The 26,972-nt window shown below is 37.6% G+C and overlaps 1 protein-coding gene across 1 annotated transcript in view; it reads left to right on the top strand.

The window, feature by feature from the left end:
• Positions 1–26,972, top strand: part of SATB2 (SATB homeobox 2) — a gene marked incomplete at its 3' end in the record, with an annotated part of 136,010 nt that overhangs the window by 37,888 nt on the left and 71,150 nt on the right. The window contains exons 4-5 of the mRNA XM_083368134.1: positions 15,439–15,565; positions 16,220–16,343. Of these exons, the coding sequence (XP_083224260.1) occupies positions 15,439–15,565; positions 16,220–16,343 (251 nt within the window). The remainder of the gene's footprint in view (positions 1–15,438; positions 15,566–16,219; positions 16,344–26,972) is intronic.

Genomic DNA, 26,972 nt, shown 5'->3' with positions numbered 1-26,972 from the left:
AGCCATGTCTTTTTATGGCCTACTACAATATGCTAGAAAACATTTCCTGTGCTGAAGTTTGACTGTGCCATACAGTTCAACATGAGCTATTTTCAAGACAGATATATCTATCAATGCACCCAGCTTTTCTAGTGAAGCCAGTACATTAAAAGCTCTGTTATTGTTGAAGGCATTCAGGAATTTGGTAAGAAAATATCTCTGGAAGGATGATCAATAGGTCATGGGTTGTCTAGTACTTTACAAATCCTAAAATGGAGAACATAATATTTTAGAGATAAGCATTGAAAAAAAAATGCAAAATTAGAAAGGAGTGGTTACATTTTTAGAGTACAAATGTCTGTACTTTCAGTAGGAGATGTAACAATGTAGGAGATGATTTGTTGTGATAGCTAAGAGCAGGGCTTTTTTTCTTAAAAAAAGGTGCCGGAACTCTCATCTTGGCGGGTGCAGGAGGCGGGTGGGCGGCGCTGCTGCGGCCATGGGTGTGAGGGGTGTTGGCAGCGGGCTATCCCCTGGCGTCACGGCTGGTGCAGTGGGATCAGCGGGGCCCGCTCTATATGGTGGGTCTGTGCGGGGTGGAGGCGTGGCGGGCCAGGCAATGCAGGGCGGCCACTTAGGTGCGCAGGGCGAGGCAACGGTGGCGCAGGTCCAGCACTGGGTAGGCCACCAGCCTGGCTGACATGGGAAGGAAGGAGTGCACATGGACTCCGCAGAACCCACCTCCCACTCCTTGTCCTCTTTTACTTACCTAGTTGAGATGGTGTAGTTGGGCAGCAGGGAGGGATGCAAACTTCCTGCCAACTCACCTTCGCTGCAGACAACTTGCCCTGCAACGTTTGCCAGCTGGGTCTTTTGGCGCTCTCAGCAGCAATTCCTATTGGCTTTCGAGTAGCATAGCTTGTGGGAGGGAGGGAGTAGCATAGCTTGTGCAAAAGCTTTTTTGTGTGTGTGCAAAAAAAAGGTGCCGGAACGCCATTCAGAGCGTTCAATGAGAAAAAAAGCCCTGCTTTTATGTTTTAATCTTATGATTTTAAATATATATATTTTCTATTGTAAGTTGCCCCAAACCTCGCCATGTGGATTGCATACAAATATTATATAATCGGTAAATAAAGGTAGAACATATGTTAAATATACATCAAATGATAATATGCTTCCCTACAAAGTCAATTCTTGCTCAGTGACAGACCAAGGAGTTAACTCGGAAAGACAAGAGGAAAATCTAGAAGAGGTCTGTGCAACTTGTAGAAGGGAAAGGCCCACACTGAAAGGCCCACCCATGCTACTGACTACACTTATGCACATATGTAACATCTTTTGCTAGGATACATGATCACTGCTTGTCCAAAATTTTAATATACAGATAATACCACCAGAAATTATTTTAGCCTTTTTAATAAATGTTGCTATTGATGTTTAGCTCACCAGGGAAAACATCATATATTGTTATGTATATACTAGGTTAATTATTTAAAGACTGAAGTGCAACATAACTAGATTCTAAATAATCTATTTTTCAAAACACACAACAGTCCAAACAGTAAAAATAAAGTCCAAATTAAGAATATTTCATTCTTAAGAATTGTTTAGATTCAAAATAGTTTTCAAGAGTGTACAAAAGATACTATTTTTTTCTAGAAACAGCTAAATTAGACATATTACATTGAGAAAAATGTTTCTCATTTCTTTCCTGTTACCTTTGATTTCATTGCAGAGATGTTAACATAAGAAATAGATTATTTTGTTATCTAATTTTACCTTCCAAAAGACAGAAGCAGATGAAAAATGTGAGGTTCTTTCCTGTTGGCTTTTTTGAATTACCTGTTTTAGATTGTAAAAGTTTAGTTCCTAAAGAAGTAACCCTGTAAATAATTTAATGTCGTCCTCTAATGCAGGGGTAGGCAACTTTGGCTCTTTTATGACTCGAGGACTTCAACTCCCAGAATTCCTGAGCCAGCATAGCTCAGCTTGGAAACCTCTCCCTTTCCCCTCAGCATGGCTGGCTCAGGATTTCTGGGAGTTGAAGTCCATGAGTCATAAAAAAAGAACCAAGATTGCTAGCCCTGCAATAGGCTTAGGAAAGCCAATAAGGGAGCTGGGTGTTTTTTTTGTTTTTTGTTTGCAAAAAAAAGGTGCTGGAACGCCGTTCTGAGCGTTTTATAAGAAAAAAAGCCCTGGCTAAGAGTAAAAAAATGACCTAATGTTCACCTAAGATTCTATTATAGATCAGAAGCTAGTTTCTATTAAATTAAATTGCATTTTTATTTATTTATTTATTTGTTTGTTTGTTTTATATACCGCCCTTCTCCCGAGGGACTCGGGGTGGTGTACAGAGCAACATATGTATACAGTTAAACAATATTAAAAACAGATGAACCCCAAGAGCTGTCAGGCCAGGCCGGCCTGTTGGAACAGGTAAGTTTTTAAGTCACGCCGGAAGGTGCGAAGGTCGGGGGCCATCCGGATATCGGTAGGCAGGCTGTTCTAGAGGGTTGGCGCACCCACTGAGAATGCCCTCCCCCTGGGGGCCACCATCCGGCATTCTTTGACCGGTGGCACTCTGAGGAGGCCCTCTCTGTGGGAGCGCACAGGACGGTGCGGTGTTGACGTTGGCAGTAGGTGCTCCCGTAGGTATTCCGGACCCATGCCATGTAGGGCTTTGTATGTCATCGTTAGCACCTTGAATTTCACTCGGAAGGCAACCGGAAGCCAGTGCAGCTCACGGAGGAGAGGTGTGATATGGGAGTATCGGGAGACTCCCAGAAGTGTTCGTGCAGCTGCACTCTGCACGAGCTGAAGCTTCCGAGTGGCTTTCAAGGGCAGCCCCATGTAGAGAGCGTTGCAGTAGTCAAGGCGAGAGGTCATAAGTGCATGGGTGACTGTACGTAAGGCATCCAGGTCCAGATAATGTCGTAGTTGGCGCACCAGCCGAACCCGAGTGAAGGCCCCCCTGGTCACAGCTCCTATGTGATCTTCTAAAGATAGCTGTGAGTCTAGGAGGACACCCAAGTTTCGGGCCCTATCAACAGGGGGTAATAACTCACCCCCGATGTTAAGGGATGGGATGCTCTGAGTATCCTGGCATGCCGGTATGTATAGCCATTCAGTCTTGTCCGGGTTAAGATGAAGCCTGTTCCTCCCCATCCATTCCCGAACCGCTTCCAGGCAACGGGACATCACGTCAATGGCATCACTGATGCTGTTTGGAGTTGAGATGAAAAGCTGGGTGTCATCAGCATACTGATGGTACCCTACTCCAAAACCACGAATGATCTCACCTAGCGGTTTCATGTAGATGTTGAACAGGAGAGGCGAGAGAACCGACCCCTGAGGGACTCCACAAACGAGAGGCCTTGGAGTCGACCTCTGTCCCCCTGCCAACACCGACTGCGAGCGTCCCAGGAGAAAGGAGGAGAACCACCGCAGAACCGTGCCTCCCACTCCCAATCCCCTGAGGCGCCGCAGCAAGATACCATGGTCGATGGTATCGAAAGCCGCCGAAAGGTCTAATGACTAGGACAGAGGAATGGCCCCTGTCCCGGGCCCTCCAGAGATCATTCATCAGAGCGACCAATGCCGTCTCTGTGCTGTAGCCCGGCCTGAAGCCCGATTGGCACGGGTCTAGATAATCCGCTTCATCCAGGACCTGAGGAAGCTGATGCGCCACCACACTCTCAACAACCTTCGCAAGGAAGCGAAGATTGGAGACTGGACGAAAGTTATTCAATGAAGCTGGGTCCAAGGTGGGCTTCTTGAGGAGAGGTCTCACCACCGCCTCCTTCAAGGAGGCGGGGAAGTGACCCTCACTCAGAGAAGCAGAGATGACCGCCTGAAACCAGCCTCGTGTCCCCTCTCGAGCTGCATAAGCCAGCCAGGAAGGGCACGGGTCCAGTAAGCATGTGGAGGAGCTCAACCTCCTCATAGTCCTGTCCAACTTCCTTTGGAGTCACAGGATCAAATTCCTCCCAGATGACGTCGACAAGACTGCCCATGTCCTGTTCCTCAGGCTCTGCCCAGTTGGAGTCCAGGCCGGTTCGAATCCGAGCGATTTTATCCAACAGATATTGACTGAATTCCTCGGCTCGACCCTGTAAGGGTTCCTCCCTCACCTAGTAGTAAAGAGAAGGTAACAAATATGTCCAAAAGGAGAATAGTTTCCTCTTTGGTAAGATCAGCTGCATTATCCTTGATTTGCATGTGTAATTGCTGTGAGAGGCTTTTAGAAGGATGCAAATATATTATAGGTTTTAAATGTTAATGTGTTTATTAAATTAATATGCCACATATCTTGTTGTTCTTGCCCTAATATTTTTTTTGTATATATAGTTATAGTGATAATTATTCTGTGTTTTGTTTCACATTCTGCTAAGAAAGATAGGGTAGACATTTTGCTTATTCTATAAGCAAAACATTTTTCAAGCAAATAGGTTGCATAATCTGAGATTATCAACAGATTTATTTATTTATTTATTTACTTACTTACTTACTTACTTACTCATTTGTTCATTCGTTCATTCATTAAATTTCTATGCCGCCCATCTCACTTAAAAATTAAACTGTGCATGATAGTTTTGATATCTGTCAAAATTTGTCAAATTATGGTACCCAACACATTTTTATTTTGGATCTCCTATCTGAGGTTTTATCTCTCCTTTATTTGTTTGCTATTTGAGAGCACAATAGGCCTTCCTGGAATCGGATGTTACAAGAGTGGCACACTTGTGTCTTTTTCCTACTTCTGTAGCATCTAATGTAAAATGCATGATATAACATCAGTATGTTTCCCTGCTTTATTTCACTGGCTGTGGTTAATAGAAACAGAAAGAGTGGTGACATTAGGTCATATGTTTTATATTAATAGACATTACCAAGTGAGTCAGGGTGTGGAGATAGAATAAAGTGTGGCTAATGTAACATACATAGTGTATGTTTCCTTCCTAACATTACTTCAAATGTTTTATGCATAAAGATATAGCCACTAGCTTCAGGTTGACAGAACATAGTTATTCATTGATTAAATACCATGATATTGTAATGTTTTGTCAAAAAGATTCCTGGAAGAAGTTTATAAATATAAGTACTATGAGAGTGCTGCTTGCAAAGTTACTGTCAAATGATATTATAGGAGGAGAGCTGTGTTAGTCGATGGCAAAAAAATCAGGAGTCTAGTAGGACGTTTTGTGATTAATACTTTTTATTAAAAGATATGAGCTGAAATGATGAGTTCATTTCATCAGATTCACTCAGTTGATAAACTGCTGAAACTGATGAAGTGAGGTGCATCTCTTGAAAGTTTTTACCTTTTAAAATAATGTGTTAGGTGGAAAAGATGCCAACAGAATTCTTCTGGTTTTTAGTCAACAGATATAAGGAAAATGGGATGGGAGGAGAAGGAAGAAAGAAATAGTTTCAGTCATCAGCAATCATTATTGTATAGAAATGGATGCACTATTGATACCATGGAAAAGAAGAAAGTAGAGCAATTCAAATGACTGTTTTGATTATCTTGAACCATGTTTCTAAACTATAATTTGCTATGGACATGATAGACTGCTTGTCTGAAAATCAGTCTTCCAATCTTCTTACAGGACTGGGGAAAAAGAAGTGTATGAACCTGTGGCCTTTACTTGTAAGACTAAACCTGTTGTGGCGATCCTATGGCACGGGTGCCACAGGTGGCACGCAGAGCCCTCTCTGTGGGGACACGCGCCATCACCCCAGTCCTAGGCCTTCAGCTGGGTTTTATAAAACCTTTTCGCTTTAGGCCTCCACTGCCTTGTTCCAAAAAAAAAAAAAAGGTTCAATCAATCAATTAATTTCAACTTCTGGTGGGAAAAAAAACATCTTGCACAGTTGGAATTGATTGATTGAACTTTTTAGTCCCACCCAGTCTGCTGTTACCACTGCAGCCATGCTCACCGATGGGCCACACCCACCTGGCACCCGACGATACATAACTGGGTTTTGGGTTGCAGTTTGGGCACTCGGTGTCTAAAATGTTCGCCATCACTGGACTAAACTATTGAGCATTGGTCCTAAGCTGATTCACTGCTCTGTCTGATTAATAATAAGTGGCAGTCTGATAGAAGCTTTCCAAGGCATGAGTTGAAAGGAGCTGTTCAGTCCTATTAACCAAACTGGGAATAATCTTGGATGCTCTGCACAGCAAAGCATGTATTTTCTCATTGTGTTAGGACTCTTCCCCTGTCACTTTTGCTTCTTATGCCAGTGAAGTAGAATTATGCATATCTTTGATAACATGTTTCAGGAAAAGTAATACAAATATCCTGTTTTTTTTTAAAAAATGAACACTTAGTTGCAAGTTATATTTGCCAGTGAGCCATTTTTGCACCTATTATGAAGCACAAAAGAAGATGGGAGGGCAAATGAGACATGAAAGATACCTGAGCCTTGGGTGAATATGATGAGTAAACACAGTGGCATAGCGTGGGGGGTGCAGGGGGGGCCGGCCGCACCGGGCGCAACATCTGGGGGGGCGCCCATTAAGCTCACCGGAGGGGGACGATTCCGCTTCGCCGAGGGTCGGTGGTAGTGGGGGGACGGCAGCCGGTCAAGCCCGGGCCCCGGCAACGCGTCCGATCCTGCCGCCGGCACCGGCACCTCTCCGTCCGCCGACGGCCCGTTGGGATCAGGCCAAGGCGCGTTGGGACGGGGCAAAGAGAAGAGCAGCGCCGCTGCCGCCGTTTCCGTGCCAGATTTGCACCCGGGGCCAAAAAAAAAACACAAAGGCGCCAAGGAGGGCCCGCTCAGCGGCGCTTCGGAAGGCCCGAGTGGGCTCTGCCACTTCGTCTCCGCGATCGCGCGCGAAGCCAAGCTGGGGATGGAGGCAGCCAGCAAAGGCTCGGCTTACGAGCCTCGCGGAAGATCAGCCACCCACTCGCGGGAGGGGCGGAGTTGGACGCCGCAGTGTCCACGTGGCTCCGCGCCGTGGTTAATCCCCGCTGCACCTGCGGCTGCCATGGCGGGGTTAAAGGAACGGCGGGTTAAGTTTTCGAGGGACGAGTTACTCACCTTTTTTTTATTTCCCTCCACCCCACCCCACCCCACCCCGCTCGCTTCTTTTTCCCCAGGGAATCTGAAGCTACTTTGCGCACATCAAAAGCCTTGAGTATTTGCGGCTGAACTCTGAAAATCGCTGACCCGAAGGCAGCCCTCTCAAAGCACCAATCCAAACGGAAGAGGGGGGGGCAGAGATTCATTCGCCCCGACCCACCTTTATTCAGGGAGGCGTGCATCACACGCCAATTTTTTTTTATTTAGGGTTTTGATGAACACACGACAAGGAGAGAAATAGTCGTCCCTGGCATTCCTTTAAGCCAGTGGTGTAGCGTGGGGGGGTCCAGGGGGGGCCGGGCGCAACATCTGGAGGGGCGCATTAGATGCATTTTACTTTAATTACATCAGTATTTTCATAACAAACAATACATGTGCTTAGGGGGTAAGGGTTTCTTTAACTAATCTAGTGGAAGAGACTCGAGTGTTAAAATCCACGGGTTAGGGGGCGCAAATTACTTGCCTTGCCCCGGGTGCTGACAACCCACGCTACGCCACTGAGTAAACATAGGCCTCATCCTCACTGGTTGCAGTTTAAAAGAGATTTGGTGCAGCATTAGCAACCTGCTTCAACCTTACTGCTGGTTTAATTGCTACTCCCAGTGTGCCCACTAGATAATTTCTGGATGTCGTAAGGTTTGTGTAATCCTGTTTTGTCGTTGACAGAAAGAGCAAACCAATCTACACTTCTGAGCTGGGGCTTCTTTGTGGAGCATGAGTTCTTGCAGTGTGGAACAAGAACATGTCTTTTTTAAACTTTACAGGGCTGATATGCAAAGCAAGACTAGGGAAAGTGCATTGGTAGGGGGATCACCCTTTTCTTCCTGCTCTAATACACCCATCCTATTTCATTCCTTCAAAGCTAAGACAAATTCCCTACCCATCCTTATCACCTGCAAAGCAGTGTATCCAATAGAAGAATGTGAGTCCAACCCAATTTCAGATTCCTTCCAGCAGTCCTTTATTGTCTTTCACAAAAAATAGTTATGACCAGAACAGCTCTACTGGTGCTGATGGGCTCTACTCCTGTTCCTATTCTCCAACCTCTACTCAGCCTCAGCCAATAGCAACAGATATCCAGAATGGCATGCCACACCTAAAATGCAGTTGCTGGAAACAATTGGAATTTCTTCCAGAGCAAACTCAAAACACAGGTGTTCTGTTTGAGAACAAGATGCTTGAAAATGCAGTTTTGAGTTCTAAAGCTTTTGGAGTTGGTGTTTTGCAGACTTAATACATTCTGTACACTCATGGATAATTTGTAAAATGCCTGGACGTTCCCTTGCAAAGACAATCAAATGTGTCCAGAATTGATATCAACACAATTTGAGTTCTATTATTAAAAAACAATAGCAAACTAGAGCTTTTCTGTAGTCTAGCTTTAAGCATTTAAACATGTGAGTTCTGTTAAGGCTAAGCACAATAGTTTATAGTGCAGGATAAAGTTTGTCTAGTGTTGCGTTTTTTCCATAGTTAGAGCTGAACTCTACTCCTTAGATTGGCTCCACATATGGACATAACTTAAAAAGATTATTTGCAAGTCTGCCCATGTCATGGAGACATGAAAACATAAAATAAATTAGACTTCTTTGCCCTTCATTCATTAAATAGTGATTAATCAAATCAGGAAAGTTAAAGTCTTATTATAACTTTGAACTCTTCTTGAAACTCATTATTAGACGTGCCTCTTTCTGTTTCAGATCCAGAAAGATCCAGATCAATGCTTTCTTTTGAGACATGCTATATAAAATAAAAAATTAATTTCAAAGTATGTTTTTACCAAAAACACTACTCTTTAGAAAGCTAATATGTGAAGCTATTCTGTTTATTATTAAAAAGAGGAAAAGGGAAGAAGTTTCTTTTGGTATTTTGTTTAAAGTCTAGAAAAGTCTCAATATATGAAATATCAGTTGCATTGCCTTTATATCTTGGCCAATATTGTGTCTTTTTTTTAAGAAAAAAGACTTTGAAATTAAATAACTGCTTCTAAAATAATCAACCAGAAAATGTTATTTAATTGCGTTTTCTTCTTAGGGTTTTTTATTAATTTTGCTAGTTCTTTAATGCTTATACTAAACTAATCTAATCTAAGTTTAGGCTTTGGCATAATATTTCCCAAATGTAAAACAGCATCTATTACATAAGACTAATGTTCTTGGTACAAAACACAAAACTCGTACAGTATATAAAATTACAAGACAATCTGTTTGATATATTTAAATAAGTTCTTTTGTATATAGTTGATATAAAGCAGTAAGGAAAATGGATTCTCAAGATAATGTTTACTGGCTTCTATTTTTGTCAGTGAAAGTAATAGTTTTGCATGTTTTTATTGCAATACTGACCTTATTAAGAGAACCCAATAATGTGGGAACTATAAGTAGGTGTTTGTTTCTGGTTAAGACCTAGTTTTGCCAAAGCTGAATAGCCATTTAGCAATCTGTTAGAACTGACTGATAATTTATAGTGGAGTCTACTTGTTATATAACTACCTGTTGTGTATTGAATCTACAGATTGCTTATAGAAATAAAAATACATTTACATAGTATAAAAAAGTTATAAAATAAACAATGAAATAGTAATAAAACACATAATAGGACAATGGCAAGAACCTGTTCAGCTGCCCCATTATGGGCTTTCAAATGCTGAGGTGAATGTTTTCATCTGAAATCATTTTTATTGATTAATAAATTGCAGAATTACCAAATATTTCACAGCTGAATATCATTCTACATATATCTTGTTGAATATTCCTCCAGGCCTAAGATTGAGGGGAAAACCAAAGGCTTCAAGTTAAGACTGTTTCAGTCAGAATTTTTATGTCTTGGACTAGAAGCATTCTTCAGGAGGAAACAAATTTCTATCCATGCAGCATTTTCTCAATGTAGGAAAGAAAAACAGACAAGAGAATTATGCATGTGCAAAATGAATTCTGTGCCTGAACAAATTTTCATGCTTTTAGTTGTAGCCTTTGGCAAATAGATTTGATACTTTTTTGAATGAGGGTTTGTGTTGATTATTTGCCATCACATTAGTGTTAACTCTTAGTGACCATGTAGATAGATTTTTTTCCTATGATGATTAGTCTCTAACTTCATCATTCAGGTATTCCAATGGTGCTCTCATCATCACTGTAACTGAGTCCATGCATCATGTTACTGGTTGTCCTCTTTCTTTCCTTCCACCTTTTTCCGCCATCAAAGCTTGGTCATATGTGACTCAAATGAAAATTCTTGAGTTGATTTGTTTGATGAACCATTTGTTTGTTTTCTTGGCTGGCCACAGTATTCTCAGGAATCTTCTCTAAAACCAAAAGTTCAAAAGCGTCTTTAAACTCTTTAACCTTAGCCTGCTTCTTTAAAGTCCATTTTTCATTTCCATAGACTGGGGAATACCACTACTATTTTGATATTTGTAGGTATAGATACATCAAGGTGTCTGAACAACTTTTCCCATTTTTCTTCATGGCTGCTCTACCAAGTGCTAGTCTGCAGCAGACTGTTCTGCTGTTGACTGTCCCTTTACTGTTAATGATTGATCCTAAAATGCAGAAGCTGTCTACCACTTCAATATCTTAATTAAGGAAATATCAATTTTAAGGGTGGTTGTTGTACTTACTGTCATTTGTTTGATTTTCTTAAATCTTTTTCTAAATGCCTTAGTCCTGCCTTTTCACTATGCTCCTTGACTTTGATTAGTAGACCTTGTAGTTCTTTTGCATTTTCAGCATTAGGGTCATAAGCACAGTGCAGGTTATTGATGTTTTTTTCCTCACCACACTCATGTTCCAATCCCGCTTCTCTTAATGTATTTTTAACATATAGGTTGAATAGATAAAGGGAGAGCATGCAGCATTGTCTATCTAGAGCCAGTCTGTTTCGCTATATTCTGTCTGTACTGTAGCTTGGCTTTGACTTGTAGATTTGTCTTGAGAACAATGACATGTATACTTTTGACTTATAAATTCTCTGTGACATTCTAATGCAATGTCAGTGTAATCTACTGTGCTTATAAGTTCATGTATCCTCTCTTCCATTTCCAATAGCAAGCCATAATTTCCTTTGATTTTTAAATTGGTAAACCAGGTGTTTGCTTTTCAGGAATACCTATTAGATACATCTGTACATTAGGTATGGCAAATCTGGCTTTCCTTGGTTTCTAAGTTTTCCATTAATGAAGTCTGATTCATTCCATTCCTAACTCAAGTTCAGAGATTTCTTTTTAAAAAGGTTTGTAGTAACATTTGTATTTCTAGTACATGTTTCCTTAAATGTAAGTATACCGTAGTTTACCCACATTATAAATACAAAAACCGTTTTTATTCAGGACTGTTTGCAGTAGGACTTGATGTTTTGATGGTCTTTCTATTTGATACTCAACTTCTCGGGTAAATGAAAATTAAATCAAAATGGCTTATTTGGGGATAAATAATGTCAGATAGCTTTGCTGTATACAAAACTCACACATGTCTGTTTAATTGAAGGTGCTGTACAGTATGGATTTTTTTATTGCTTCAGCCTATAAATTGGGAAAAAAGACAACAGTACATATAGTCTTTGACTTATGATCACAGTGAAGATAGTAATTTCAGTCGTAAGTTGTTGTAGTTATAAGTTGAGGTGTTATGTGACCAGCTTGATGTTACAACTGTTTTAAAGTGAGTCACTGTGGTTGTAAAGTGAATCACATGATTGTTAAGCAAATCACATTTTGTTAAGCAAATCCATAGGCATTTTTTGCTAAAAGTGGCAAAAAACACTGCAAATCATAGTCAAGTGATTGTATGATGCTGCAAATAGTCCTAAATGCCAGCCAGTTGCTAAGCACTTGAAAGTCAATCACATGACCATGGGAGGAGGCGGTAGTCACAGCTTCAAGGGCTGCTCATAAGTAGCTTTTTAAAAGTCTGTTGTAATTTTGAATGGTTATTAAATGTCTAGTTGCAAGTCAAGGACTATCTGTAATACAAAGTGTCCAAAAACATGACAGGGACTGCCACCCGAATCTATGTGGGAATACTGTTTCAGTGGACACAGAGAAAACATGCTTCTTCAGTCCCACAAGATGGCAACATTTAATTTAGGGGACCTGGAGTACACTTTGCCTGAATGTACTGGGTGGGCAAAAATGAATGGAGATGGTGATATGGCTGTATAATTCTTTCATACATAGTGGCTTCATTAGATTTTCTACAGTAATTCTACCTGTCAGAAGCTTTTGTCTGCATGAATGCCTGTGGTGCCTATTTCCAATTAGCTTGTCAAGAAAACTTGACAATACCCCATGTCTACATTTTTGGCTGGTCAGACGCAGAGGAAAGGCACAAGGTGAAGTTGTAAGGGGAGTTTTCCAATTGATTCTATTTCCCTTTGTGCTGCTTTCAACCTTTTTGGACGTGAGTTTAACACGCTTTTGAACACTGAACCTGTGTTCAGAAATAACCTATTTCAACAAGATGACAGATGACTAAACTTGTTTGAATCTCACCATAAGTCAGTAAGAGTGATTTGGATTTGATTTTCCTGCTGACAGTTGATGCTTCATGAGAAGGTGTCAGCCCTTTGAAGTAGACCAGTTTAGGAAGCCAAACCTATGCAGTCTAATACTACTTTTATTATAAGATTATAATAGCAGAATCAGTGTGAATGCATTTTTCCATCTCCCTCCTTTTATTTTTGTGAGATCTAAAGAGGGCCTTGTCTGAGAAGCTTTTGTCAGGTTACAGTTTTGTCCCAGACTCAGGTTTCCTTTATCTCACATTGTCTTGGTATCAGCTCTTCCTTCTTTCCATTATAGAAGGAGAAATGCACAAATTACATTCCTTAACTTCTCCTGCATTATAACTATAAGGACGACACCACCTGACAACCTCTTTATTGAGAAGTTGTTGGAGAATCAAATTCTGTGCCATCTTATTTTTCTGGCAGGTCAAGAATTGGTGGGTTGCACTTCAGTGTGAGTATCTGACTGTGCCCTAAGAAGAATCAATACTTTTATTTTCCTCTTTCTACTTTAAGCAAGAATCCCCGGCCATATTTTCAAAGTATTATATGAAGCATACCTACAGTACAATTTTGCAAGCAATATCTTGGAAGGTCAGATGTTAAGTCTGGGGACAGTAGGCAAACAAGAAGAGTAATGACTTGATATTTCACACATCAATTTTTACCTTGAACATGCTCTGCATGTATTTTCTTAAGATACATGGGATATAGTGCCTTTCTCCAGGTATAATTATTTTCAAAAATAGCAGGATATTGGAACTAGACAAAACTGAATATCAAAGAGAGCTAAGAAGTGTTCATCCATAACTAACAACGCTAAAAAAAGTGCCTGTCTGCAGCACTGTAACAAAAAGGACTTGCAGCAGGTGTTTATGTGCAAAAAAGCACTGAGCGTTATGGTAACACCTGTGTTTCTGGACTGTTTGCCAGGACAATTTCTTCATTTTTAAGAAAGTAGAGACGACCATGGTAGTAACACAATTGCAGTCTAACACTATTTGTTCCTGATAATAGGATTTTTCAAACTATGTTTGAAAATTTGAGGGGGAGAACAAGAACAAAAAAAGGGGGAAAAAAAGTTAACCCGTGTGCAGCCAATTTTTCCAACACTAGAGTTTTGCCCGTTGAACGGAGATCCCAGGAATTTTTTAACACATTCCGCAGCTTGGAAAAGTTTGAAAAACTTTGCTTTATAAGATCCTATTTATTTGACTCAAGATTTTTTATTCATTCGCAGTGTAATTTGATTGACATGTCTCCGTGATCAGCCATATTTTTCACACCTGAACTTTTGTTCCTCTAGCTTCCTTGCCTGATGAAACATTCTAGCATTTTGAAAGCTTAAGGCAATTTTCTAAAATTTGATCTGAACTATTTAAGGTCCCAATTGCTTTTATGGGTAGATCTAATGACCAATATGGCCGCTGTTGGTTTTTGAAGTAGAACTTCTTTTTCTGACTTGATGTTATGTCAGATTTGCTTAAGGTGACTTAATTTACAATGACTGTTAAACCAACCGACTAAGCCATAGTTAATTGAAGTATGATTTACTTGATTAACCCTGTGCCCAGTTAACCAGACATACTGAACCACAGTGCTTTTTTTGTAAAAGAAAAAGGTGCAGGAACTCACACATGTCATACAACCCGCCTTGCCTACCCTACAAGGTTCCATCCCAAAAAAGGTGCCGGAACTCCGTTCTGAGCGTTCTATGAGAAAAAAAAAGTCCTGCTGAACCATAAACTAAACATACTGAGTTCACATACCACACCAAACTATACAACTATATTTTACCCTGGAATATTAGTTGAGTATAAACTAGGTTTGACTGGAGAGACGTTTCGGTGTGCTTGTTATCCATTTCTCACTTTTCATTTTCCATCAATTATAGTAAATATATAGTAAATACAGTACATATTACAACTCCAGTTAATTTTACTCCCAAGTAAGTATCAAAAGCAGGACTTAAGGGTTCCTGATCTGTAATTATATAACCTCTAGAAATTATCCCCTTTAAGAGAAGCAACTTTTTTGTTGGCAAGGGGAATACAACATAAAGAGCCAGCTCTGAAGACATATGGTACAGCGAATGAGCTTTGTACGTTATAATGCATGATAAGAGTATAGGCTCTATTTATACTGCAGCATGTTTAGCACCAGATTGTGAATTCTTAATACCGAAACAATGGCATGTTTTTAACATTTCTGTTCTCTTTGTGATATGTTTTCGGCATTCTGTGTCAAGCAATAAATACTTCTCTTTAGCAGCCTTTCCATAACAGTTCTGGTCCAGCAAATGTTTAGTAACCTGTTCTAAAGGAGTATGTTATGTAGGGCTTTGCAGCCCTTTTGATTTGTTTCCATAAAGATGGTTTAGAATGAATGGAAGCACAAATATTACACCTGTCTTGCAACCAGGTACTATTTTTGTGCCCCAGAACAGTGGCATGCTTTTTTGGAGTTCGAATTTGAAGCATTTCATAGGTCTAGTATTGGCCTAGTATATATAGCATGCATTAAACAAGATTCCACTGTTATTCCCAAATAGCTCAGAGAGGCACTGTCAGTCAATGTAGTATATTTTACTAAACATGAAGAGCCAGTACCTTTTAGGTTCTTTTTAATTCAAAACCAAAATTATATATTTAAAGGACTTTTCAGCCCTTTTCAGGTTATAAAATTAGATTTGCAAGCTGCCCAACTTTAGACTCTCCATACTTAACAATAAATTTTCTTGAGAATATTCTGCTATTGTAATAAATATAAAATAATTGGTAAACTTCCTAGATATAGTTTGGATACAAATATATAGATAGAAATATGTGTTTATGATTATTTCATTTTTTTGTTTGTTTGCAGGAATAATCAAACTTGGGAAATGGAATCCTCTTCCATTAACTTATATGACAGATGCACCTGATGCAACAGTAGCTGACATGTTACAAGACGTCTATCATGTTGTGACACTGAAAATTCAATTACAAAGGTGGGCACTTCTGAACATCTGCCCTTTTCTAATCCTGAGTTGTTCTGTCAATCACACCATTACTACTGAGATTAACACATGCTATCTTCATTAATTTCTGAGCTCATTTTGAAGTGGGAAGCACAATACAAGAAGGGAATTGCAACTGGCAGCTTTTGCTTGGTGATTTTTTAACTAGACATTGGAATGCAGACTAATGTAGTCAGTCTTTAAAAAAGAATTTTCCACAGGTACAATAATTCCATACGGCCCGATTAAATGTTTACACAATTCTCAATTACTTTCCTGAGAAATATATAATTTATAAAGGTTTTGAGATTTTAAGCAGAAATCCAGGAATAAATTTTGGGCTCAAGGGCCCCTGTCCTTATGTTGCAATCTGCTAAGGCACAGTTGTCGAGAACTTATTCAGCCAGTGATAGGAAACGTAAATATTTGCTCAGTTCTGTATTTAGTTATTTATGTTCAAATCTTTCTAGATTGTAGCTAGAAGAAATTTCTAAACTGTATACAAGAATGACATATAAAATATGTATGTCCTGTTCCTAGTTGTGTCTGGCTTTACAGAGTGACATAGCTTTTGCATGTAAAGAACAGCTATGTTTGCATGCAACACTTTCCATCTGTCTATTCTTGTGTTCTCTGTCTTTGCAGTTGTTCAAAGCTAGAAGATTTGCCAGCAGAACAGTGGAACCATGCCACAGTCCGCAATGCCTTAAAGGAATTGCTCAAAGAGATGAATCAGAGCACGTTAGCCAAAGAATGCCCTCTCTCCCAGGTCAGTGCCTCTATTGGTAGTGGAGGAACTACATCCCATAAAATAGTATGAAAGAATAAAAGTAGAAAAAATCCCTGCAATTATAATTTTCCTGTGATTGCAAGATTTTAGTATTATATTATACAACTATTATAGAAGAATGACAAGATAAGCTGAAAATTTGAGAGGGAAAACATCGTGTTTGTGATCCCTGTTCTGCATTTTACTTTTCTTTCTCTATTTTATTACATTATATACTCAGTCTGGATGCACATGCCTCTATTAGGTCAAGCTATCAATATTGAATATATTCCAAGATACAAAAACCCTTATCTTCCAAGCACCCAAAAATGAATAAGTGCAGGTTAGTTCTGTTACATGTTTATAAATTAAAATGCAATTCCTGGTATATTTTTGCTTATATGTCTTGATTTAGCAAACATACACAAAACACTATTATTTCAGTGATAAAAAGTCCATTTGTCAGCATTTTAACGATTAGCAAAAAAGGTATTTTGAGATACCTTTTTTATATGTCTTACTGAATATTGTGCAAAATTTTTGAGGAATGTTCTTACATTTTTTGATGTTTTCTTTAGAATGGTGAAATCCAAAGAGGAAAAATACAGCGGAAATGTTCTTGAGTAGGACTATGCAAAGCATTTGAAGGAGATGCTTCACAATGCATATTAGTATGAATGAAACACCGCTCTTCAAATGTGCAAGGTTTATGCTTCAAAAGCTGTTCTCAGTTATCTATGTGTGCACAAACAATACTTCCAGAGAACCTACTATAAAGTGAAATGACCATGTGTACACATGTGTATGAGATGAGAAGGAACTCTTTTCTAGGAGTTGTGTGTTTTGTGCAAAAGACACAACTTCTGTAAGAAGTCTGAGAGAAATGCTTCATAAAGACTAATGTATGTTTTCAAATAGTTCTTTCAAATGTTTTGCACAATTATATTGTTAAAGAATTTAGGATTGCTTAGGCAGATTCTTTTCAAACAATGGGCCTTGGAGTATTTCAGAATAAAATGTTTACTTATTTTTTCTGTTTCCAAGGGCTTTTTCCTTTCATTGGATCTACAGCACATCATATCCTAGAGACACGTTCCGTTTCTATTTAACGTATTCAGTTCAAGTGCATATTTATTTAATCAATTTGTCTATGGTCCATTAAAACATTACAAACAAAAAATACACATTGTATTTCTGAGGACATATGAGGACAGATTTAGGCTATCCATCCCTATATTGTTGGCAGTAGCAATAGATAATAATATAAGAACAATGTAGAATCCCTCCAAAAGTTCTCCTAGTCCAGCATTCTATATAACATAGTATTCAACTGGGGACATTTGGACAGCCTATAAGTATAGACAGCAGAGCAATAACCATTTCGCACTGTAAACATTCTAACAATTGATAATCAGGAATTAATATACAGTCATCAAGACTGGCAGCCATTGATAACAGGTCTTCCATTAATTTATCTAGTCTCTCTCTATAAATCACCGTCCCAGAAAATAGCACAATTCTGTAATTTAAGTATGTGTTGAATAAAAAGTATATTTTAATCCTCATCCCTTTGTTTTTATTTCATTCAATGACCCAACATTCTAACACAAAAGAAACTTCTCTTGTTTGCATTTTCCATACTTAGCACAATTTTATGTACCTGTAGTTTCTCCTCTTACCTGCCTTTGTTCTAAACCATAGTTTCAATTTGGTTGATTTCCAAATCTGTGGACCTCAACTCCAAGAATTTTTGCATTAGTCTGGCAATTACTGAGAATTCTGGGAATTAATTCCTGCATATGGAAGTTGCTTAGGTCAAAAAATACTGATAAACATTATCTCTCTCTTAGTAGTGCTACCGTAACCTACTAAAGAGTTCAGTTATTCTTTTCATTAGTTTGACTAAATGTGTGATATCCTTGTTATAGTGATTACAGTGGCTGTGACTGATCAAAACATGACATGTTGTTCTAGATGAAATCACAAAGAAATTACATAAAAAACATTATTTACAGTTTTATATCCAGTTCTCTGAATTATTTCAAATTGCGTCTTTTTTTTTTGGCAGTTGCACTTTGGACATCCTTTTTCAAAATTAACTTTTTGTTCTTAATTTTTAAATTATACAAAAAGCAAAATATAGTTTCTTAAAGTTGTAATGGGAAGTTTGAACAATATAAATTTATAGAGGGCTTGATTTTATTGTTTTTATTCTGTGCTAAAATTTGAATTAAAATAGTTTCACTTGCCAAAGAAAAAGTTTATATTTGGCATAGTGAAGTAACTTGAAAGATTAAAAGTTAAAACTGGAATTTTAAATGGTGTGAATCTTCATATCTGTCTGGAGACTGCTTTTTAATTCTCATATTAAATTTGTACATTCTTGCTGTCTTCATTAATGTTATCAACAACACTGCTCCAGAAACAAAATATTTGAAAAATGAATTGATCTATTGAAACCTTTGAACCAAGCCAGTTATTTGCTTTATCAATTAATAAAACTTCATATTCGGTTACTTGAACATTTTTTTTGCTACATTTTTTTTAGTGAAGACTTTCTGAATAATTTGATTTTTTTATGTCAATTTTTTTAACCAGTCAAAGATACCTTTAAAATGCATTGGAAAGAGTGAGCGTTACTCATCAGTTAATAACTGTAGTTATATAATCATCATATATGTGTAATCATTCACTTGTTATAAAACATGCAGTTCTCTTTTTTTATAAGATCTCTGTCAGATAGATAATAATTTTTTATTATCAGTTCTTTAGAGAACTTAATGTTCTTTTAGGCAAACCATTGCTTAAAAAATGGTTTTTAATATATGATTTAACTTGTTTTCGCTTAACAAAAATGAGGCAGACCTTCAAGGAAAATTTATAATTCAGTTAGTTATCAAATTCATACTTTAAATACAAAAGATTCACTATTTAATCCTAGAATCTATATGAAGGGAGAGGAAGAGTCCTGTCTAAATTGAAAAGTCATTGCACATCTATGTTAGCGGTAGTAAAGTAAATGAGAAAAAAATCAGAAAAAACATAGTAGCAGGTTTGCTGACTGTCACATTTTAGTAAAAAACATAAGGATTCATTAGCTCAGTTCAGAAGCTAAGACATTTTCTGTGTCTCCTCTGTATCTGCTGGGTGTGCAGTTCCTCATTAGTGGAAAGGCTCTCTTCATCTTGGTTCTAGGGATTTCCCTGCCCTGCTGAAAGAAAATGCTGTGACATCTAGCTGCCATTCCACCATTGGAGCAAAATAAGAATATGGGAAAGGATCAGTTACTACTTAGCTTCTGTATTTAGTACTTCCCCAGAGATAGTGCTGGCTAGCTGAAGTAGTAGATGAAAATCTAGCAGAAAACTGCCCAGCAGGATGAAGATAGCAGTCTAGGAGGTAAAACTGACAGCCATTTCGTCATACCCATTGGGTTTTTGCGTCTGTGTGCAAAGCACACCAATGTGCTGTACTTCTGAAGGATGCCTCTGATAAACACTCTAAATCTCATGGTTGGGATTTTATTACCTAATATTAAAAGATGCCATTCTGCCATGTGTGGGAACTATTTTAGTATTCTTAAATGGCTATAATTTATTAAATTATTTTTTAAAAAAACTTTTCAAATAATTTGTTTTGTTTTGTTTGCTCTAATATAAATTTTGAGATATGTGAAGAGATATCATGCAAAATAATTCGATAATTTGAGTATCCAGAACTCTGAGATTAGTTTTACAATATTTTGATTTACCATGATATCCTAAAGAATTTCAGATATTAGGCATATCTGTATTCTTACATAAATATGGTATTTTGATACAAACCTGATTTTTACTGAATATATGATAGTCACATATTTTCTTTTTTCAAACTTAGTACATTCTTTTTCAACTGTGATCATGCACAATTATGTTGAAGAACCTCTACTGCCTCAAGGGTAGAATGAGGAGATTATACTTACAGGTAGCTCTGTAATTGTAACAACCACTTATTCAGTGATAATTCAGAGTTATGATGGTGCTGAATAAGGAAACCAATGACTAATTCTTATCATTTTGGCTGTTACAGTGTACCCACAGAGATGTGTTCACAATTCTGGTACCTGCCAACCAATTCATAATTATGATAGTTGCAATGTCCCATGATCATGTGTTTGCCATTTGCTACCTTCATTGCCAATTTCTGACAAGCAAAATCAATAGGGAAGCTGGCAGTAGGTCAGTGGTGATTGTGTGGTGTCATGCCTAACTACTATGTGGGATTTACTTAATGAAGGCACATTTTGAATTGTTGCAACTGCCATCAGAAGTCAGCATGGCCCCATGACAACATACTTTGAAACCATATTGCTTAACAACAGATTTGCGGTCCCAGTTACCATTCTTAAGCGAAGACTAGCTGTGTCTGATACTCTCTGACAATGTCCATCTTTGTTTTAAATAAAACTTTATAAAACTGTGTACCAAAGCAATAGGATCAACATGTTCCCAATAAAAATGGCACGTCTTCTCTCAATTTGTTTCAATTTGTCATACACAAGGCACAATGTGTCAATAAAGGTGAGACTATGATATACCTTTATTGGCAGGGAAGAAGAGGAAGAAGAGAAGGACATAATCTTTTCAGGAAATGATGTAATCAGTAATATCCTAAACATTCAGGGCTTTAGCACTGTTATATTAGTTCTTAAAGATTTTCCAAAGAGCTCAATGACAAGTATTGAGAAAGGAAAACAGATAGATAGATAGATAGATAGATAGATAGATAGATAGATAGATAGATACAGGGCTTTTTTTCTCATAGAACGCTCAGAACGGAGTTCCGGCACCTTTTTTCGATGGAACCTTATAGGGTAGGCAAGGCAGGTTGTATAACATGTGTGAGTTCCGGCACCTTTTTCTTTTACAAAAAAAAGCACTGGATAGATACATAGATAGATAGATAGATAGATAGATAGATAGATAGATAGATAGATAGATAGATAGATAGATAGATAGATCATAGGTGGAATAATAGCTGTTTAACAGTAGTATTGTTTATTCTGTTTTTGTTTGGTTTAGTTTAGTAATTATATATCTGCTTACCTCCAATTTCTTTGTTGTAGCTCACATCATGCAAAAATTTGAATATTTTAGATAAGCTGCCTGTTATCATTACTTGACTATTTTTTAACAAAATCCCTTTTCCCAAATCAGTTTTAAGAAAATATTGTGCCAAATGTGAAATATCATTACAGCCCTCTTGTGATTAATGTATTATTGACAGCAGCAAATTACAAAATTGTCTCCTAGGAAAGACTGCAGAGTAAATGCTGCTGTTTATTAGTGTGCTAGCAGTGCATCAAATATTCCTCTGTAGAGGAATAAAAGGCAGTATCACAGGGAGTTTTTTCTTTACAGATACTGATTCAGAGTGCCATTAAAAAGGAAGTGTAATCATGTGGTTTAACTTAAAATTCCACTGATCTATCTTGGTTTATTCGCCTTTTACATGCTGTTGATAAAGGAAAAATAGCTGAAAATGGTTTCTTACAAGAATTGATATTATGAAATATATCTTTAAGTTAAGCACCCTAAAAATTACTGATAAATGATCTAGATATTTTTCTTTCCTATGTCAAGTGACTACATTTTGGAGAAATTTGTAACTTTATTTGCTTGGCTTGAAAACTATTTAGGTATGTTTTATAATTCATAACATTTATTGCACTTCCAGCGTTCATACAAGTTTTAATTTCATCTACTATAGGTTCATAATCAGAATATATCTGGATCAGTTTCTGATACACTGTATATACTTTTCTAGAAACGTATATACATTTGAGAGATTTGTAAACATATACTCTCACCTGTTTATATGCACTGAACATTTTTAAAAAGTTTTAAAGTAGGTATTAATTGGTAAAGTAACGGCATGAAGATCAAGGTTTCAATGTTCATTACAATGATTAAATAGTATTATTACAACAACATTAAGACATGAAGGTTAGAGAACTTTTTTCTAGTTTGCTATGGCTAAATTGTATGTAATGACTCATAAAATAGAAGGCAGATGAGTCAAATTTTACTGTTTAATTAAATAATATAAAATAATATCAGTAAACATTATAAGCCTTATAAATTTTATAAGCTTCATTAACCAAACTTTTTTTGTCTACTTTGGAAGGTAATCAGATTGTAGTTACTGGGTCATAGATCAAGGAAATTGGAATGAAAAGATTGGTTACTCTATTATACTCATTTTACTATTAAAGCTATTTATCACCTGCTATATCTGGGAAAAGAGGAAGATAGGCTAACAAATATTTATGTCACAGTTGTTATGTTGTATTTCAAGTTCACTCTGAAATGATTAAGTCTTGACAGTGGAGAATAAATTGGAAACAACTGAGTGTAGAAATCAGTGAGATAATCATAGTTATATGATGAGGTTATAGTGAACAATGCTATCCCTGTAGTCAAACATTATAGTCATTTTAGCTTACCAATAAATAATGAAAATAATTGTTTTTATCATAGCAGGGCCTACTTTTCCACTTTACTCCAGTTAGGCAGACTTCCAGTTGAAGGTATGGGCAAATTAGCAGGATTCTTATTTAAAGTTTCAACAGTGATATTTATGAAACTAAAACTGATAAAAGTGCTTGTCAGTTAAAAGCTTTTTTAAAAAAAATATTGCAAGTCTGAACAGTCAGGTTTTCATGCATCAAACCATGTATTGTCTACTTTGGTTTAATATTAGTAATGATTTCAGTCGTCACTAAACAAACTTACAGGTGAAACTCGAAAAATTAGAATATCGTGCAAAAGTTCATTTATTTCAGTAATGCAACTTAAAAGGGGAAACTAATATATGAGATAGACTCATTACATTCAAGCCGTGATTTGTCATAATGGTGATGATTATGGCGTACAGCTCATGAAAACCCCAAATCCACAATCTCAGAAAATTAGAATATTATATGCAATCAATAAAACAAGGAGTGTACATAGAACAATATCGGACCTCTGAAAAGTATAAGCATGCATATGTACTCAGTACTTGGTTTGGGCCCCTTTTGCAGCAATTACTGCCTCAATGCAGCGTGGCATGGAAGCTATCAGCCTGTGGCACTGCTGAGGTGTTATGGAAGACCAGGATGCTTCAATAGTGGCCTTCAGCTCTTTTGCATTGTTTGGTCTCATGTCTCTCATCTTTCTCTTTGCAATGCCCCATAGATTCTCTATGGGGTTCAGGTCAGGCGAGTTTGCTGGCCAATCAAGCACAGTAATCCCACGGTCATTGAACCAGGTTTTGGTGCTTTTGGTAGTGTGGGCAGCTGCCAAGTCCTGCTGGAAAATGAAGTCAGCATCCCCATTCGCTCATCTGCAGAAGGAAGCATGAAGTGCTCCAAAATCTCCTGGTAGACGGCTGCATTGACCCTGGACTTAATGAAGCACAGTGGACCAACATAAGCAGATGACATGGCTCCCCAAATCAACACAGACTGTGGAAACTTCACACTGGACTTAAAGCATCTTGTAGTGTGTGCCTCTCCATTCTTCCTCCAGACTCTGGGTCCTTGGTTTCCAAATGAGATGCAAAAGTTGCTCTCATCAGAAAAGAGGACTTTGGACCACTGAGCAACAGACCAGGTCTGTTTTTTTTTTAGCCCAGGTAAGACGCTTCTGACGTTTGTTGTTCAGGAGCGGCTTGACAAGAGGAATACATTTGAAGCCCATGTCTAGGATCCGTCTGTGTGTGGTGGCTCTTGATGCACTGACTCCAGCCTCAGTCCACTCCTTGTGAAAGTCCCCAACACTTTTGAATGGCCTTTTTCTGACAAGCCTCTCCAGGCTGCGGTCAACCCTGCTGCTTGTGCACCTTTTTCTTCCACACTTTCCCCTTCCACGTAACTTTCTATTAATGTGCTTTGATACAGCACTTTGGGAACATCCAACTTCTTTTGCAATTACCTTTTGAGGCTTTCCCTCTGGAGGGTGTCAATGATGGATTTTCTGAGATTGTGGATTTGGGGTTTTCATGAGCTGTACGCCATAATCATCACAAATATGACAAATCAGGGCTTGAACTATCTTGCTTTGCATGTAATGAGTCTATCTGAAATAAATGAACTTTTGCCCGATATTCTAATTTTTCGAGTTTCACCTGTACCATTATAATTCATATATTAACACTACATGTTTGAAATTTGTATTAGCAAGCTTTTGTTGATTTTATAAACATTGTTCAGATGACCATGAACAATGAGACATAGGATTGCATAATCCTATTTTACTTATGCTCTGATTTATTTTCCAGAGGAGCAAAGGAAGGGACGGATAGTTTTCATTTTCATTTAAAACTTTAATTCCTCTTGCCGTATGTATCAAAGGCTTGGATTTGTTAAATTAACAAATTGGAATAATGAATCCAAAGTTTGGTACAGATTTATTACATTTTGTTGTCATTTAATAAAGGCAGAACTACAGTTTGTTCTAAAATGAAAATCAATACTTTCTCTCTCCTCATACCTGTATATGAATAAATAAGAGGAAAATGGGAAATGAACTCCAACTTGCTAGAGCTTCTCCGATCTTCTAAACCATAATTTAAGTCAGGAGTGGAGAACATGTGTTTGTCTAGATACTATTGAAGTACAACTATCATTATTTCTCATCACTGTCCATGTCTCTAGGACTGCTGGGAATTGTAGTTCAGCCATGCCTGGATAAGACTTAAGTTCTGTGCTCTTGATCTAGTTAGGGTGTGGCAACTTGTAAACTGTGTGGCAAGAGTCAGCACTCTCCCATGCTGGCTGCACTTTTTGAATGTAAGGGTTTTTTTCATGTTAATTTGTGGTTTGGAGGAACTGAAGGGGTGAAATGGGTCCATTTAGCCTTGCAGAAGCTTAAGACAGACATGGCAATCCTTAAAATCTTGAACATCCTCATTTGGTCCATAGTCTTTTATTTATGGGAGGAGGGCTAAAGTGCAAAATGAATGCCTGAAAAAAGGTATATAAAATACAGTATATTTTTCAGACAAGTTCTAATAACGGTTTAGAAGGGGTACCTTTTAATTGCTCTATCAAATACATACATACTGTCCTTTCAAGGAATGTAATTATACTTTCTTTCTTCAGCTTTGCACACTTTCTTCTCTTCCACTCCCTTTTTCTCCAAATCCTGTTAATGTGTGTACCATACAGTAAGTAACAGGGTCAGCAGGCACAATTCCACCTCCCCCCCATGTCTATATTTATTATACAAGCTTGCATGAGTTTGTGAACATGTCACAGATTTAGAAAAACCTACCTCATGTTATTGCTGGGAAATCTTAAATTTGACATAGTTTAGAAATGATATAGGACATTTTACCACCAGTTATAAACATTAGTTATAAACTGAATATTTTTCCATGTATATTCTCTGCTATGCGTAACGTCTTATTTTTAACTCTAGATAGGTTTGATTCCCAGGCTAAATGCGCAACAATTATGTTACAGTATTTTGATTTTTGGAATCTTGAATCAAAATTTCAGGGTAGAGAGCCAAAGAAACAATAAACTAAATTGTTGTGATCTTATACCATTCCATGGCTGTAGAAATGCTCCTTGGAAGATGGTAATATACAGGATGAAGTAAAGATTCCCCCCCCCCCATCCTGTACATTTTTTTTTTGAAGGGAGAGTGTTCACAGTTGTACTGAATCTAAGTGTTGAGCATTAAGAAAATCAAGAAATCCAGGCAGTTTAAATGAATATAGATTGTAAGCTTAAACTCTCTACAAGAATCTGAACTACTAATGGTTAAAGTAAATTGGCGGGAGATAAGAGTCAATAGAATTCAAGGTGGACTGGACTTAGATCTCTTGTGGGTGCGAAAGGACCAATGGGACAGAAGAGTCTGATGATGTGCTTGAACACTGATCATCTCCTATGTTAAGTCTGGAGAAAACCCTTAAAATAACTTTTAAAAAGTGCCATTGCAACATGTTCTACGGATAAATAAAAGAAGTTGTTGAAAATCTCAACATCTTTTTATTTTTTACAAGTGAATACTTAAATCAGGACCACGGTACATGAAAACAGAAGTTAGGCATTTCTTTTTATGCTCTTGTATTAGTTAAGCTTACCTATAGAATATATCATATAAATAATCAAATCAAAATAACCCCCAAACTGTTATTTTTCTTGAAATTTAATTAAAATGAGTAAAAATTACTGCAAGCAAAGAAGCAAGAACTGTTGGGGATTTCCCTTCCCCCAGATGCTTTTTGCAGTTCTGCATTTGCAGAACTTTTATAATATATTTATATGATACTCTTTAAAAACCACTTGTTTTGTTAACCCTTTTGAGCATGTTCTTTCCTACTCCAAAATGCATACATTACCTTCTGAAACTAAGCTCCATAAGGAGTAAGGAATAGTATACGTAATTAAAAAATTACACTGTATCAGAGCACAGCAGCAAAAGAGAAGAGCTAAATTTATCATAGCGTATCTTGTGTAATTTAATTCAAAGTATGTGCTAGGTGATAAAAAAGATTTGGCCACTAATGTCTATTTTCAGAGGTTAAAAATAAAAGTACAACCTTTAAATACAAGTTTTTAGATAGATGTGCTTAATTTGATATGTGTTATTTTTA

Source organism: Vipera ursinii, assembly GCF_947247035.1.
Source record: "Vipera ursinii genome assembly, chromosome: 1".
Classification (NCBI taxonomy): Eukaryota; Metazoa; Chordata; class Lepidosauria; order Squamata; family Viperidae; genus Vipera; species Vipera ursinii.
The sequence above is the reverse complement of the archived record's forward strand: the minus strand, read 5'-3'. Positions and strand labels throughout refer to the sequence as shown.